Source organism: Pangasianodon hypophthalmus, chromosome 13 (assembly GCF_027358585.1).
Source record: "Pangasianodon hypophthalmus isolate fPanHyp1 chromosome 13, fPanHyp1.pri, whole genome shotgun sequence".
NCBI lineage: Eukaryota > Metazoa > Chordata > Actinopteri > Siluriformes > Pangasiidae > Pangasianodon > Pangasianodon hypophthalmus.
The window spans coordinates 4,555,240-4,572,045 of NC_069722.1; the positions used below are offsets into that span (position 1 = coordinate 4,555,240).

General features: G+C 37.8%; 1 protein-coding gene across 11 annotated transcripts in view; it reads left to right on the forward strand.

The window, feature by feature from the left end:
- ezh1 (enhancer of zeste 1 polycomb repressive complex 2 subunit) overlaps nt 1-15,546 on the forward strand; it is a 29,273-nt gene extending 13,727 nt beyond the window's left edge. For 7 of the 11 annotated variants that reach the window (XM_053239224.1, XM_053239225.1, XM_053239222.1 and 4 more), the window contains exons 9-19: nt 876-967; nt 1,057-1,219; nt 1,673-1,854; nt 3,093-3,184; nt 3,710-3,738; nt 3,958-4,083; nt 6,172-6,350; nt 8,480-8,575; nt 9,349-9,430; nt 9,541-9,621; nt 9,718-15,546. In XM_053239224.1, the coding sequence (XP_053095199.1) occupies nt 876-967; nt 1,057-1,219; nt 1,673-1,854; nt 3,093-3,184; nt 3,710-3,738; nt 3,958-4,083; nt 6,172-6,350; nt 8,480-8,575; nt 9,349-9,430; nt 9,541-9,621; nt 9,718-10,136 (1,541 nt within the window). In that variant the 3' untranslated portion in view covers nt 10,137-15,546. The remainder of the gene's footprint in view (nt 1-875; nt 968-1,056; nt 1,220-1,672; nt 1,855-3,092; nt 3,185-3,709; nt 3,739-3,957; nt 4,084-6,171; nt 6,351-8,479; nt 8,576-9,348; nt 9,431-9,540; nt 9,622-9,717) is intronic. The other 4 variants (XM_053239227.1, XM_053239230.1, XM_053239228.1 and 1 more) reach the window with 3 other exon arrangements.
- Nucleotides 15,547-16,806: the final 1,260 nt, after the last annotated feature.

Here is a 16,806-nt window from a genome sequence, read left to right on the forward strand (position 1 = left end):
TTGTGTATCGGGGATTTTATTTGTGTATCGGGGATTTTATTTGTGCATCAGATGTTTTATTTGTGCATCAGGGATATTATTTGTGTATCAGAGATTTTATTTGTGTATCGGGGATTTTATTTGTGTATCAGAGATTTTATTTGTGTATCGGGGATTTTATTTGTGCATCAGATGGTTTATTTGTGTATAAGGGATTTTATTTGTTCATCAAATGGTTTATATGTGTATCGGGGATTTTATTTGTGTATCAGGGATTTTATTTGTGTATCAGGGATTTTATTTGTGTATCGGGGATTTTATTTGTTCATCAGATGGTTTATTTGTGTATCGGGGATTTTATTTGTGTATCGGGGATTTAATTTGTGTATCGGGGATTTAATTTGTGTATCGGGGATTTTATTTGTTCATCAGATGGTTTATTTGTGCATCAGGGATTTTATTTGTGTATCAGCTTGTTTATTTGTGTATCAGGGATATTATTTGTGTATCAGATGGTTTTTTTGTGCATCAGTGATTTTATTTGTGTATCAGATGGTTTATTTGTGCATCAGGGATTTTATTTGTGTATCTGATGGTTTATTTGTGCATCAGGGATTTTATTTGTGTACAAGCTAGTTTTGTGGTATTTCAACCCAGTGTATGTAATCCACGTATTTGTTATGGAATAAACATATGATCGTTAAATCTAATCGCTACGGAAGATAGTCATGTTCAACTCAAATAACTTCACTCAGCTGATTATGTAACAATCAGGACCCATTTTTGTCTATTAATCTTCTTTGCTTTTCTGTGACTTACATTTACCCAAAACTTAATCTATTACTGTAAAGATCATGTATTAATATGCACGTGTGTGTGTGTGTGTGTGTGTGCAGCATTCCATGCCTCCCCTAACGTCTATAAGAGGAAGACTAAAGAGATCCGGAAGGAGACGGAGCCCTGTGGATTAGACTGCTTCCTGCTACAGGTTAAAACCAATCAGCATTCAGCAACCTTACCCAAACTCCACCCACATCGTCAATGACCTGCCCTCTTTCTCTCTCTGATCATATGTAGAAAGGAGCAAAAGAGTTTGCAGATCAGTACATGTTGAGGTCACGGAGATCTCGCCGGCGCCGTCGTCAGCCACGCCCTTCCAGCTCAACAGGCCCCGCCCCCTCGGGTTCAGCCGAGGACAGAAAAGATGGAGAGAGTGACCATGAGACCACAAGTTCCTCTGGTACACACACAAACACACACACACACAATTTCTCTGATAAGCACATACACACACACACACACACACACGCCTTCGATGCAGAGGCTTAGCAACTGTTAAGAAGCAGAACCTGTCTAGACAGACGAAAACATCTGGAGGAAAAAAAAACATAGCAATACATAACCTAGCTCTGTTTTTTTTTCCCCTGATGTGAGAGTGAATTAATTTCACATCTGTGTAATTTATTGTGTAAAGATAAACATATGACAGTTCACAAAAACAAGAAAATTCTAAACAGTTCACATTTTTGCTTCAGCTTCATTGATTTTTAAATGAATTCTCTGTTGACGGATGTTTTGTTAACAGAAGGTTTAAAGAACAAAAACACCAGCAGTTAAAAATCCACACCTAAACTCTCTGGCAGGTGAATACTAATGCTGTGTGTGTGTGTGTGTGTGTGTGTGTGTGTGTTAGAGGGTAACTCTCGGTGTCCCACCCCCACTAAGCTGAGGCAGGGTGAGGAGCTGATGGAGGAAGGCGAGGCTCCTCTGCAGTGGAGCGGCGCAGACGAGTCGCTCTTCAGAGTTCTGCACGGCACGTACTACAACAACTTCTGCTCCATCGCACGCCTCCTAGGCACCAAGACCTGCAAACAGGTATACACACACACACGCGCACACACACACACACACACACACAATGTACATGTCAGAAAACAGATGATTCTCAGTGTATCACAGTACATATTAAGTGCCCTGTGCCAGTATTAGGTTTTGTTTGGGAATTTTCTCCAGCCTTATCTTTTGGTTGGGAATTTTCTCTAACATTAGCTTGTGTCTGCAGTGGCGTCCCATACAGGGTTGTATTCCCGCCTCACACCCAGTGTTCCTGGGATAGGTTCTGGATGCTCGCTCAAGATGAATCAATAAATGAATTCATTTTGTTGGGAATTCATTTGGGAATTTTCTCCAGCCTAACCTTTATTTGGGAATTTTCTCCAACCTTAGCCTTCTTTTGGGAATTTTCTCTAATGAGGTTTTGTTTTAAGAATTTTATCCAAGGTTAGTGAGGTTTTGTTTGGGAATTTTCTCTGTTAGTAAGGTTCTGTTTGGCGGTTATCTCCAACCTTAGCTTTTGTTTGGGAATTCTCTCTAACTGTAGCTTTTGTTTGGGAATTTTCTCTAACTGTAGCTTTTGTTTGGGAATTCTCTCTAACTGTAGCTTTTGTTTGGGAATTTTCTCTAACTGTAACTTTTGTTTGGGAATTTTCTCTACCATTAGCAAGGTTTTGTTTGGGAATTTTCTCTAACCTTAGCTTTTGTTTGGGAATTCTCTCTAACTGTAGCTTTTGTTTGGGAATTCTCTCTAACCTTAGCTTTTGTTTGGGAATTTTCTCTACCATTAGCAAGGTTTTGTTTGGGAATTTTCTGTAACCTTAGCTTTTGTTTTGTAAGTTTCTCTACCCATAGCTTTTGTTTGCAAAGAACTGGAATCCCATACAGGGTGTATTTTCAATGTTCAGGACAGGCCCGAGATCCTCCATGACCAGGATACTACCAGGATAAAGTGGTTACTGCAGATGAATTAGCTTTTGTTTGGAAATTTTCCTTAGCTAGCTTTTGTTTGAGAATTTTCTCTGACTTTAGCATTTGTCTGCAATGGACTGAAGTCCCATCCGGGGTGTGTCTCTGCCTCACACCCAGTGTTCCTGGAATAGGCTCCGGAACAACCACGATGCTGACCAAGACAAAACGCTTACTGAAGATGAATCAATGAGTGAATTACCGTTTGTTTGGGAATTCTCTCAAACATTAGCTAGCTTTTCTTTGGGAACTTTCATCACTCTTGTTCACATGTGTGTTTGCATGTGTGTGTGTGTGTGTGTGTGTCTCAGGTGTACGAGTTTGCTGTGAAAGAGGTTCTGATTCATCGAGTTCCTCTGGAAGATGGAGGCATCTCACCCCAAAAGAAGAAAAGAAAACACCGGTAGAACAGAGGACTATTCTCCTGTATTAGTTTTAACAAATATTATTGTATTTATTGAAACATTTGTTGTCAGGAGATCATGAGTTTAAGCCCCAAAAGATGCCACAGCTATCTGTGACTCAGTGTGTGGTTGGGAAAACCCACTTTCAACAATCCAGATTCAATTCCGATTCAAACTATCCAGAGCATCTGTGAGGAAACCGCTGGTTTTTAAAGAACGTAGCTACAGTGTAGCTTAGCGACAGCCGGCGTATAAACAGTGTTTCATCTGCATAGCAACTTAGTAATGAGGATGTACTTTATACCATTTGGTTGCCATGACAACTGTTTTTATTTACAAGCAAAATTAATTTTTTTTGTTGTATATATTTGTATGTATTTATTGCATCACTGTCCAAGTTAAAGCACATGCAGATAAACACATCTAATAGTCTGTGTAGTACAATTAATATATTTAATATTATTTATAATTTACGTCATGTGACGTACCAGAACAAATCATGATCACGTCTCTCTGTTATTCAGGTTATGGGCCAAGATCCAGTTAAAAAAAGGTGAGCTCTTCCTGTTTAAGCTAGCAAATCAATCATATCCGAATAAACGTTAAGGAATTATGGGAAAATATCCATCTGTCTGTCTGTCCGTCCCGTGTGAGCGTTATAGATTGTCCCCGTGTGTGAACCCAGCATTTCATGTCGATTCGCTTCACATGGTCATGTTTTGTTCACTGTATTTTTTTTTTTATTTTTTTTTTTTTATTTTTTTTTTTTTAGATAATTCATCCAATCAGGTGTACAACTACCAGCCATGTGACCACCCCGAGCATCCGTGCGACAGCTCGTGTCCGTGTGTGATGACCCAGAACTTCTGCGAGAAATTCTGCCAGTGCGATCAAGAGTGTGAGTTGATGCACGCACACACACACACACACACACACACACACACACACACACATATTTTTGTGTCAAAGAGCCTTTTATTCCTGCTCTTTCTGTGGAATGAGGAAACTCATTCCAGGAGGACAGGTGAGACGAGGACGGGTGTCCGTAATACACTCATTTAACTCTCTTTTTCCCTTCTTTCTCTATTTTTCCTCCTGTTTTTTCCTCTCTCAAAATTCCTGCTTTCCCCATCTAGCTTTTCTCATGTCATAAAGATAGATTTTTTTTTACTTTATTTACTACTTTATTTACTATGAAAAAGTAGACTGATGTAAAGTGCTCATGAAGTTGGGACGCACAATAAATGAAGGGAATTGTGTGACATAAAATAACCATCAGCACTTCCAAAATCAATTATCATCACTTGCAAAAAAGTGAATTCTGTGATACGAAATAATTCAGTGACGTGAAATTTGCAAGTCAGACAATTATTTCGTTATATTTCATATTTTCGTTACGGTTCATGATGTTAGTCCGAGTATTTATTTAATGTCACAAAATTCAGTTCACATTTTGTCCATTTGATGAAAAGCCATGTTGTCAATTCAGTGACTTAAAATAAATTATTCCCGTTGTGGTTTTTGTGTCCCGAATAACATATTCTTCACATTTCTCAAGAAGTTATTTGTTTTGTGTTCTGATATTAATGCACTTCATGGCGCAGAATCCATTCTCTACACAAACGGGACTATGTTACACATTAGAAATTGGTGTGAAGCCACACAGACAGGCTCAGATGAACGCACGTGTGTTTGCACGTACACACAACGCATTCCATTCTGCTTCTCTCGCACAAGGACAAGTGTTTTTTTTCCTAAACCAAAATCAGAAACTTTCACTCAGTCAGAGCAGCATTCATTAACCAAATCCCTACAGCCAGTAGAGAAATACAAATATAGAAAGATAAAGGCTTGTCACTCAGCTCTGCTTCACATCAGTAACACACTGTCCTTGTTATTCTGGGATTAAGTCGGTTGCCAGATATTATGTGAGACATTTTACGGTTTAGGGTCTTACATAAGGACCTAACAGTGACAGGTTGCCAAAGTGTGTTCTTCACCACCAGAGGGCAGATGTGCACAAGTGGCTCTGCAACTCCACTGTAAAAAGAGGCGTTTATAAATGAGTGATACGACAGTTACTGAAATAATTTGTAGTTTCTAACTCCTGTAACGTCATTACTTTTTTTTATTATTTAGCAACATTTCAAAAATAAAAAGAGTAATTGATGCTTGGTTTGCTGTTAGTCAAATCTTATGCTTCAATGATTCAACGAGAACAGTGTATTCCTTTAAGCATTTGTTCAGTACAGGGTTGCCAGGTTTGCATCTACTCTTTACTCACTGGGATAGGTCGATTTTTATTTATTTATTTATTTTTTGTGCATGAGTTGGGGTTGGACGTTTTGCATCTTTTAAATTAATTATATCAGTGCTTGCAGGTTGATTAGTAAGCGGAAGGGTCCTTAGTTAGGAAGTATATGGAAGTGCATCCATAAGAATAAGGTAATGTAACATTCTGATACAATACATTTAAACAAAATGAAAATAGGCTACTTTTACTGTATGGAAGTATGTGTTGTGCATCAGTGAATATACTTTAGTATACTTTATTAATGACAATGTGTGTACTAATATGAGACCATTATAAAACCAATGAATTTTACTTTGTAAATATTATAGAATTTTTGGCAATGACTGTCATGGTTTTGGAATTTAATACACAGTTTGGGATCATTAGAAGGTCAGAGTTTTGGAAATGGACTAGTTTCATTGACCATTGGTTCATTTGTGGGATGAGTTTGAATGGCCAGTGGGTTGCTCATTGTATTTCTGCATAGATGTGAAATCATTGACTATGATATTGCACCAAATATTCTGCCTCGACTCATTCAAATCACTGTGCAAATTTATCATGCATGCATAAAGAACGACTCTAAAAATGGGTGGACTGAAACAGACAGTCTTTGTCCTGGATTTTCTGCCACATGAGTAAAAGTTTCTCAGTAATCAGGTTTATTCAGTTTCATTTCATTTCCTTGTGCAGGTCAGAACCGTTTCCCAGGCTGCCGCTGTAAGACGCAGTGTAACACTAAGCAGTGTCCGTGTTACCTGGCCGTGCGTGAATGTGACCCTGACCTCTGCTTGACCTGTGGAGCTTCGGACCGCTGGGACAGCAAACAGGTTTCCTGCAAGAACTGCAGCATCCAGAGAGGACTCAAAAAGGTATAGGTTTAGTTCAGAAAAGACAATCTCGTTACCCCAAATTTAGTCAATCATGCAGTTAGAGAATGCAGGACAAACATACACTATATTACCAAAAGTATTCGGTCACCTGCCTTGACTCACATATGAACTTAAGTGCCATCCCATTCCTAACCCATAGGGTTCAATATGATGTCGGTCCACCTTTTGCAGCTATTACAGCTTCAACTCTTCTGGGAAGGCTGTCCACAAGGTCGAGGAGTGTGTTTATAGGAATTTTTGACCATTCTTCCAAAAGCGCATTGGTGAGGTCACACACTGATGTTGGTCGAGAAGGCCTGGCTCTCAGTCTCCGCTCTAATTCATCCCAAAGGTGTTCTATCGGGTTCAGGTCAGGACTCTGTGCAGGCCAGTCAAGTTCATCCACACCAGACTCTGTCATCCATGTCTTTATGGACCTTGCTTTGTGCACTGGTGCACAGTCATGTTGGAAGAGGACGGGGCCCGCTCCAAACTGTTCCCACAAGGTTGGGAGCATGGAATTGTCCAAAATGTTTTGGTATCCTGAAGCATTCAAAGTTCCTTTCACTGGAACTAAGGGGCCAAGCCCAACTCCTGAAAAACGACCCCACACCATAATTCCTCCTCCACCAAATTTCACACTCGGCACAATGCAGTCCGAAATGTACCGTTCTCCTGGCAACCTCCAAACCCAGACTCGTCCATCAGATTGCCAGATGGAAAAGCGTGATTCATCACTCCAGAGAACGCGTCTCCACTGCTCTAGAGTCCAGTGGCGGCGTGCTTTACACCACTGCATCCGACGCTTTGCATTGCACTTGGTGATGTGTGGCTTGGATGCAGCTGCTCAGCCATGGAAACCCATTCCATGAAGCTCTCTGCGTACTGTACTTGGGCTAATCTGATGGTCACATGTAGTTTGGAGCTCTGTAGCAATTGACTGTGAAGAAAGTCGACGACCTCTTTGCACTATGCGCTTCAGCATCTGCTGACCCCTCTCCGTCAGTTTACGTGGCCTACCACTTCGTGGCTGAGTTGCTGTTGTTCCCAAACTCTTCCATTTTGTTATGATAAAGCTGACAGTTGACTGTGGAATATTTAGGAGCGAGGAAATTTCACGACTGGATTTGTTGCACAGGTGGCATCCTATGACAGTTCCACGCTGGAATTCACTGAGCTCCTGAGAGCGGCCCATTCTTTCACAAATGTTTGTAAAAACAGTCTGCATGCCTAAGTGCTTGATTTTATACACCTGTGGCCAGGCCAAGTGATCAGGACACCTGATTCTGATCATTTGGATGGGTGACCGAATACTTTTGGTAATATAGTGTACATAAACTCAGCGTGTTGTTTATTAAGGCAAATCCAGTAATCAATATCTGTAGCAGGGCCAAAACCATGATAATCCATAATCAGTACACACAAAAAGGCAAGGTCCCAAACCAGGAAGGACAACTAGAAATAAGGAAATGGAAAACACAGGAAAGTAAGGCTCAGAAACGCACATTGAATGAGACTTCAACAAGAGACAAAGGAACAGAAAGGTATAAATTGATAAACTATCCGATGGCTGAACTCAGAACAGGTGCCCACATTAGGTAACAGACCAATGATGGGGAGGAGACAAGACCAAAACACAGGCACATGGCGATGTAAACAAAACTCACATGTCATGAATTCATGAAATTCATGAAAGCGTCACTCATTACACTGAATTCATGACAGTCTGCCTCAAATCATATCCAGTTCTTCAGGGATTTTATTTAATTCTCATGTTTTCCACATAGATTGTATCACTTCTCAATTGGGCCCCACTTCCCAAAGATTAAGGTGTACAGGAATGCTGGAAATAATGCACAATAAAACCTAAAGTTTAATTTGCACGTACACATGAGCATAGCAAAGTCTGCAGTGTAATTTTTTTTTTTACAGTGTTGGGTAAACTGTGATATGTGAAATGCAATATCTTTAAGCTTGCTTTAATAAATTGTCCTCGAAATTCAGTATTAAATCAATATCAGATTATCTGTTAGCATGTAAATCATTTTCAGAGTGATATTTATATATATATTTTTAAATTTAACCAGTTTAATGAACTTGCTTAATGCCATGACCTCTGACCTCTTTAGCATCTGCTCCTGGCTCCGTCAGATGTAGCAGGATGGGGAACTTTCATCAAGGAGCCGGTTCAGAAAAACGAGTTCATCTCAGAGTATTGTGGAGAGGCAAGTGCAGTGCAGATATCCAACACACACACACACACACACACACACACACACACACACACTGTCTTCTTACAGAAATCTTCATATCACCATTTGCACATTTTGACTTTGTTCAATAAGTTTTTTTGTGTTTATTATTACTCTTAGTGTAAATTTGCTTTTGTTTTGTTTTTTAATTACTGTTTCTGCATTTTATAGTCAGTTTTTTTTATACCTGGAAATGTTTCCTTTCATTAGTTATCTTTGCTCTGAAGAATTTCTTTACAGTACTGCATAGTACGGTGCTCAGGTTCATTTTGGGGATAATTTCACCCAAGTGAAGAGTTCTGCAGTTATGTTGTTGAATGCCATATAAAAGAAAATAAAGCCATGTTCTGTTATTGTAAGTCACAGTAGCGTTATTTTATCTAAATGATCTTTTAATGATATTTCATTTCGGTTAAAAAGAGAATTTTTTTGGTTATGGTTTTCAGCCCAGTATGACCTGAATTTCAGATGTGACCAGGAATTTTCAGTCCATTACTACTGCATATAAAACTGGTTCATATGAGTTAAATAAATCTAGTTCAGATTTTTTGAAAAGGATCATTTTCCATGTGTGATTAGAAAACTATCATAGTACACCAGGATGCATATCTTTTGTCCTGATCCGCTATAGCAAGTGGGCTCTAGAATAATTTCAGAAGAAATAAGTACAGGAAATTTTTATGCAGAGCAGTTTTACACTCCATGTTACGATTCCCAATCCGATTTTTACTCTCCTGTATGTTCAGCTTATTTCCCAAGATGAAGCAGACAGAAGAGGCAGAATCTACGACAAGTACATGTCCAGCTTCCTGTTCAACCTGAACAATGGTACGTATTTTATGTACTGTATTTTCTATTCCTCCTTGCTTTATTTTACACATCTTCGCCTCCACATTGAGAGATCGTACACTTCCTGTGACTGTGTTTGACCTCAACAGACTTTGTGGTGGACGCGACACGAAAAGGGAACAAGATTCGCTTCGCCAACCACTCAGTCAATCCAAACTGCTACGCAAAAGGCAAGTACGGCTTCTTAGTTTAAGGATGAAGTGGAGAATTTAAAAAAAAAAAAAGTCTCCGTTTTGATGAGATCTGATTGGTGGACTTTGTTGCAGTCGTCATGGTGAATGGGGACCACCGCATCGGGATCTTTGCAAAACGGGCCATTCAGCAGGGAGAGGAGTTGTTTTTCGACTACAGGTATTCCGTAATGTTGATTAGGGCTTCAGGAAAACACGAACCAACACGATTTCACGGTCTGTTCCATGTGTGGTTTTGTATTCATTTTGTATTCATTGTGCTTCCTGAAGTGTTCGGTTCTAAATCTAAACACACGCCCGATCCAGCGCATCCAGCTAAGAGGAGAGATTGTTGCATCTGGTGCAGCAGATTGGATCTGGAGCTGGACAGGATTGTTACTGAAATTCACATTGCAAAAAAAAAGTTTGCATTGTTGTGTTGTTTCCTTCCAGTGAAACTAAACTACGCCGTTGCACGTGTGTGTGGTGACTTGGGGAAACCATTCACACAGTAAAAGTTAGATATATTCTAATACATGTTGTTATGAAAACTGCAGGTTTTCCTGAATTGTCTGTTTCGTTATGGGACGTAGCTAACCAACAAAGTATGTCGGATACTTCGAAACCTCTGACACCAACAAAGGGATGTCAAAATATGTTATAGGCAGGAAAAACAAATTTTGGCCAAAACCCAATTTCAGAATTCAGCTACAGAGATGTCCAATGGGTTTTCCCAGACCACAACACATACATTTGTGTGTTTGTGTAAACTAAAATGTAAAAGATTATACATATAATGATATAATATTATAATTTGATATTAATATTTTATATATTTTTTTATTTTTTTTTTTTTTTAGTTTAGTTTATCATTTAAATTATATTATAGTTTTGTGCAGTTCAGAAAAATTTCTGCTGCTTGACAAGAGAGAAATAGTGCTTTTTGAAGGAGTGTAGGATAAAAATAGGTGGCGTTTAAGGCTGCTGTTACAAGGACATTTTGGTTCCTGTGAAAAACTCATTGATGAGAAACATTGATGTTTTGCTGGTTTGTTATAGCCATGTTGGTAGGCAGAGATTTTTTTTGGTAAAACATGCATGGAAATCAAGGGAAAAAAAAAAAAGCTCAAGGCCACCATAGATGGGATCCAAGTTCATTGCAGGCAAAAAACTAATGACAGAAAATTCCCCAGACAAAACCTCTCACAAATGTTCGAGAAAATTCCCAAACAAAACCTCGCAAACATTAGAAATAGGTTCTCAAACAAAACCTCGCTAAGGTTAGAGAAAATTCAACATTAATTTTTAATTTTCCATTTTAGCTTGCTATATTCCTGTCATCAAGCTAGCATCATAATCCATAACCTATAAGGTAATAAAAAAAGACGTCTTCTTGTTCCCACACTAACGGAGTAGCAGGCCAAGGTTCACTGTGAGCTTTGTGACGTTTTGAAAAGTCAGCTGTAAGCAGCAGCTCTGGATGTGAGCAACCATGATTAGTTCCTCCTCCATTTTATTCAGGATCAGCACGAATGACTGACTCAGACTGTCTCCTATTGGCTGACACATAGTTCCATCAGAGTATGCGCTGTGTGTTGGTGCCAGGTTCCGTTCAACATGTTGTTCTTGTTGAATTCAGTGGTAAGGTGATGGTTTTTGATGAATACCAAAATGTCCATGGAAGCAGCCTCAATTTAGCAGAATCTCTTTCTTTTACTGAGGGACATCCGAGTTCGGCTAAGCACAGAAGCTAACTTGCTTTTGTATGTATTTCTACTTTTTAAAGCTTGTACTGGATTGAAACCCTGCATCTCATTGATATTCACTTATAGTACATCCCTGGATCCCTCGTAGGTACAGTCAAGCCGACGCTCTCAAATACGTGGGCATAGAGAGGGAGATCGACGTGGTCTGACTTTCCCACCTTCCGCCTTTCCTGCCCACAATGCACCTCTCCTCACTCAGGACCGCGGTTCTATAATGTGGTTGCCTGGATACATCTTCAGTTACAAGAAGGGATTCTGTGATGTCATAACATTGTAATAACGGTATGATATCAAAGAATCGCTCATCACAAAATATCACAAAAAAAAAAGAAAACAAAAAGGTCATATAAAACGTTCTGTATTTAAATATGGGGTTAATTGAGTTGTCTGAACTAGCGTGTCTGTTGGTCTGTAAAATAAAAAGGATGCTAGTGTTCTTATTAGAAATAACTCATACATGTCAATGATTCCCAAGAAAATTTGAAGGAAATCTTAAAAATATTTTATACAAAAGAGAATAGGCTATCTATTTTAGCTTATTCAAGTAGCTAATATGCTAATTAGTGGTGCATTAACATTCCCAGCTTAAGCTGACAGAAAACACAGGAATGCTAAACAAATACAATCTCCAGCTATAAGTTACAGACAGCCAAATGTGCTAACTTAGCAGTTTCGGTTATGCTAGCAGCATGTAGGTTAGTACAGGAAATAACAGTGTATGCTATTATACTAATACAAATGGCTCACATTCTACTAAGAACATTAGCTAGACATGAATGGTAGCACTTGCTACAGAGCTAGCGTATGGATGATTAGCAAAGTAAAAAAAAAAAAATTACTTCAAATAGCAGTGTCCTTTCCATTACTCATATTTTTTTTTCTGACAAGAAAGCATCAAAAGCTGCTAGTTTGGCTCATCTGGAGCAGAGAGCGTTCTTCACTTCAGTTAACCTTTTCACGTTGTGGTAAAATCTGTACACAAGCTTCTGACTAGCGATTTTAGCATCCCAATATACGCTACATAATGTATAGTTGCAAACTAGGAGACATATTTATGGTTGCTGTTAGTTTTGGTCAGTTTATTCACACGGAAATGAATGAACTTCACATCTGCAATAATGTTATCTTTAGTTATGATGCAGTGTACTGTAATGTTAGCTTGTTCCTCTAATCTGCAAAGCTTTGCCGTTTGCTACTTTGACATTCAAGCTATATTTTTTAGAAATGTTTCTATAATGCCGCCATCTCATATCAGCTACGCTAATCAGTATCTAACCGGGATCCCTGGCTATTCCAGCGCTAAGTATCTTGGCTGTGGCTAACTATGTAGCGCAAACATATACTTATTTGTAAGAGATAAACTAGTGACAGTCACGGGTATCCACAGGGTTGCCAGGTCTCAGAAATTCTAGAATCTCAAAAAACGCACAAAGACCTGAAACTAGCCCAAAAAAGTCAGGAATTAGAATCAGGAAGAATTTCTGATAGACAGTATCTGCAATACACCTTTTTACTCACCTGGCACAGACATTGTCCTCTCCATAATCTCCCTTTCTTTGCAATAGATCTTAAGACAGAAGTGGTTCTGTACATCATAGATACATTGTCTGCACTTACACTTTCCCTTTGTTTGCAATTGCCTATGTTTGGATATTAGATTTCATTATAAATTTGCTTTAAAACAAGAAGGAAAAAAAAAAACACTACATATGTTTAAAAAAAAAAAAAAAAAAAAAAAAAAAAAAAAAAAAAAAGCTTGACCCTGGCAACCCTGGGTATCCATTATGTTTTAGACTTCATAACACATCTGGTATTCTGTAACAAGACGCAAAAAAAAGAAAAAAAGAACCATACAAGCCGACAGGGTGAATGTGCACTTCGAGTTAATGATGACGAAGGAAAGAAATGTTTGAGATTCGTTTGTAGGGTCTTTTTTTTTTTTTTTAAATAAAAACAAAAAAACAAAAAGGAGAGAGTAGGTTCTATGATTCTTACCCTTTTTGTAAGTGTTAAATAATGAGCTAAACCAAACTAAATCCACCATACTGACTGACTATTTAGCATGTTTTCCACACGGAAGATTTGAGAAGGCTGCGAATACGTTAACCACGTCACAATTTCTGGAATATTAAAGAAAGCATGCTAAAAAAAAAGAACACAAAACATAATGCATTATCATATTAATTGCAGAATCAGTTTAATCCTATTAACCACACATAATCTTTAGTACATAATATTTGTGCATCATAGTGCTTGGTATGATATTTCACTTCTATTATGTTTAGCTCCATTTTTACCGAATTGACCTCCTCAAATCTTCCGCTAAAGGAACGTTACGTACCACTCTACAACGCATCTCTTACATGTATCTTAAGGTACTGATTTATATACGTAACATTCACATCATTATCATAAGGAACTAAATCACAGCGATTAGGAAGTAATCTCATACACCCAGCTGTGGTGGTATTTAGCATCACAAACATCATACATATACTAAATCCAATAAGAAAGCAGAAAATCATACACGATTCTTCGTTTTCTCTTTATCTGCTGATCATATTTATATACAGTATATGGGTCAAAGACAAGACTTTAGGAAAGGTTTTTTTTTTTTTTTTTTTTTTGCCTCAAGGCTTTTCATTTTACAGAAAATTATTAATATGCATAGATATTAAATATCATTCCACTGAATTTAGCTTTCAAACATGTTTACAACAGTACATATTAAGAAAGAAATAAAGTTTTGAAGGGAAAATTTTGTAATTCAGAGTAAATATTCACATTACTGTACTAATACCAAGAATAAAAGGTATTTAGTGCTCCAAATGTTCATATCTGTATTTGGCTTTAAATCCGAAATGGGTGTGGCTTAATTTTTTTATTTTTTTTATTTTTTTATTTTTTAAATAAACCCTACACCCCTGGAATCAATAGAAAACACCGGGGGGAAAACCTCAGATCCTGTTGACAGTGATGATGTGTGAATTGTGACTCTTGACAGTTCCTCAACCTCAACTACATCACTCCAGTTCACAACTGACTTAAATGGAGATGTGCGCCTGCATCGCATGAAAGTAAAAACCTCCTACTTGTGTGACTTTTGCATGCCGTTACATCCAGCAGGATCCCAGTCCTGATGGGATCTGTTCTGTTCTCAAATAGATGCCATTTCTGGAACAACAAAAACAAATAGCGTGCTTTCTATTTGTATCCGCGCTGTTCTGATCTGTTCATTCCAAATAATGTATTCGTATTGTTACTATTGCAGAATCTGGTGGGGTTTTTTTGTTTGTTTGTTTGTTTTTGACCCATATATAGTCATCCTTGACTTTCCATTTTGAGACTTAAGAATTCGTCTTTCCAAAATGTCCTTTTGTTTTGGATTGCCATGGTGGTTTCCTTCAGAATTCATGGAGTTTTCCTGCTTGTTTTATTTCCTTGCCAAGCACACATAGCAAAGATGGAGGGTGCAACGGAAAGGAAAAGAGGATGAGAGTGATAGTGTAGTAGAGGCCTTTCTAGGCCGCACACCTGAGGTCATGGTTACGGCTTTGCTATTGGTTCTCAGCAATGACATGAGCAAACTGGAATATTAGGAAATCGCCATGGTGGTCCTCCAATCAGTCGTATTCACCTTTTTTTGGTTAAAAGAAAAAATTAAAGCCTACCTTACAATGTTGTGTTCATTTAACTGTCACTTCTTTTACTATTATCTTTCCTGTGTTCATGTCAAGACATCCTTTACCTTCTGAAGAAGTCTTCCCATTTCAATATGTGCCAAATATGAGATACGCTGACTCAGAAAGCAAAGTGGAATCCATAACGCTTTAAAAATTAATTATTACCTTTAACTTTTGGAATTTATTACATTTCTATACATTTCAAGTTCCCTTTTTGTCAAATAGTTTTTCATTTAATATATTATACATGTACAATGATACAATAAAATACTGATATCCAAGGTCTAAAAGTTTTGAGACTGAATATTATTATATAATATTATTTCTCTACTACGTATATGTGGTCATTGATTACGCCAACCTACTCTTTATAAAAAGAGAGCTCTGTCAGGTGACTGAAATGCCATGGAAGTTAGACGTGTATGTGAAAGCAAGCAGGTCTGTGTATGGAAAATAAATTTATAACTTTCAAATTGTATCTGTGTTTTTGTGTCTTCGCCATTTTTAATTGCATATGGGTGCAAACAAAATGTTTATAAATCATATACACTTCTAGCATGCATATATATATATATATATATATATATAGAGAGAGAGAGAGAGAGAGAGAGAGAGAGACAAAAGAGTGTTTTTCGGTGTAGTGAAGTTTAAGCAAAGGGAGACTCATGAGTTTTTATGGTTGCAGCTTTTTTGAATAGAGTTACTTCCAAGTTACATTTGCACCAATGATATTCAGTGTGTATGGAAATTTACCAGAGATTTTCCACCATATTGATGTTTTCAGTATTTGGATTCCATCCATATTTGAGGTTCACAGACCGTGTTGTAGTTTGTACCTTTGTACATTTAGAGACGTATGTGGACTTAAAAAATATTCAAAATCCAGACAGAGTAAGATTTCTTAAGCATATTTAATTTATTTATTGAATTCTCAATTCTGATTGGTCAGAAGGTATTTAATTTTCTATAACAGCAGCTCAGACTATAATGCCATCTGCAAGACTAGGATTACATTAATACTCTTGTTGTAATATTATTGTTTCTATAGCAACAGCAATTTTACAGGGACTTGTATAACAGATGCTCCACTCAATGTAAACCTAATAATAAAACACAGATTTTAAAAAATGCAATTATTTAACCAAAAATTACGTATCATCATTGATTGGTGATGTTTTCTGTAAGGAGAGTCTCCAGTGTCAGGGCTTCATAACAGTCACATGGGAATGTCCACACGATTCCTCTAGAACATGACAAGCTGTGGTTTTTGGTCCTCTTTGTTTATAGCAGCTATAACGTAAGTGAGAACAGGAGCTAATTTTAAATGTAACTATAAACTATTAAGTATGAAATGTCATTCTTAAAATAAATAAAAGTAATCCTTGTGGTAAAGAGGAATGAAACACTTGCTTGCATGCTGTTATAGGAAAACAATCAACTTTGCGGTGTTAACTCAAAGTAACTCATGTAAAGCTGCATCACACAAGCCCATCACTGATTATTTTCCTGTAACAGCACGCTAGCAAGTGTTTTATTCCTTACTTCTATTCGTTACACTCTTATAAAAAGTGTTCTTCGGGGTACTTTTTTTGCCTGTAATGGTTCCCAGGGTTCTAAGGGTACTTAGCGTGCCACCTCACAACCTCACAGCCTGCGAGCATTGCACTCCATCTTTCAAGATTTTCCTTTGTGAGCAATATATTCTCTTCTCTTAATTTAGAACCCATTATAATAGA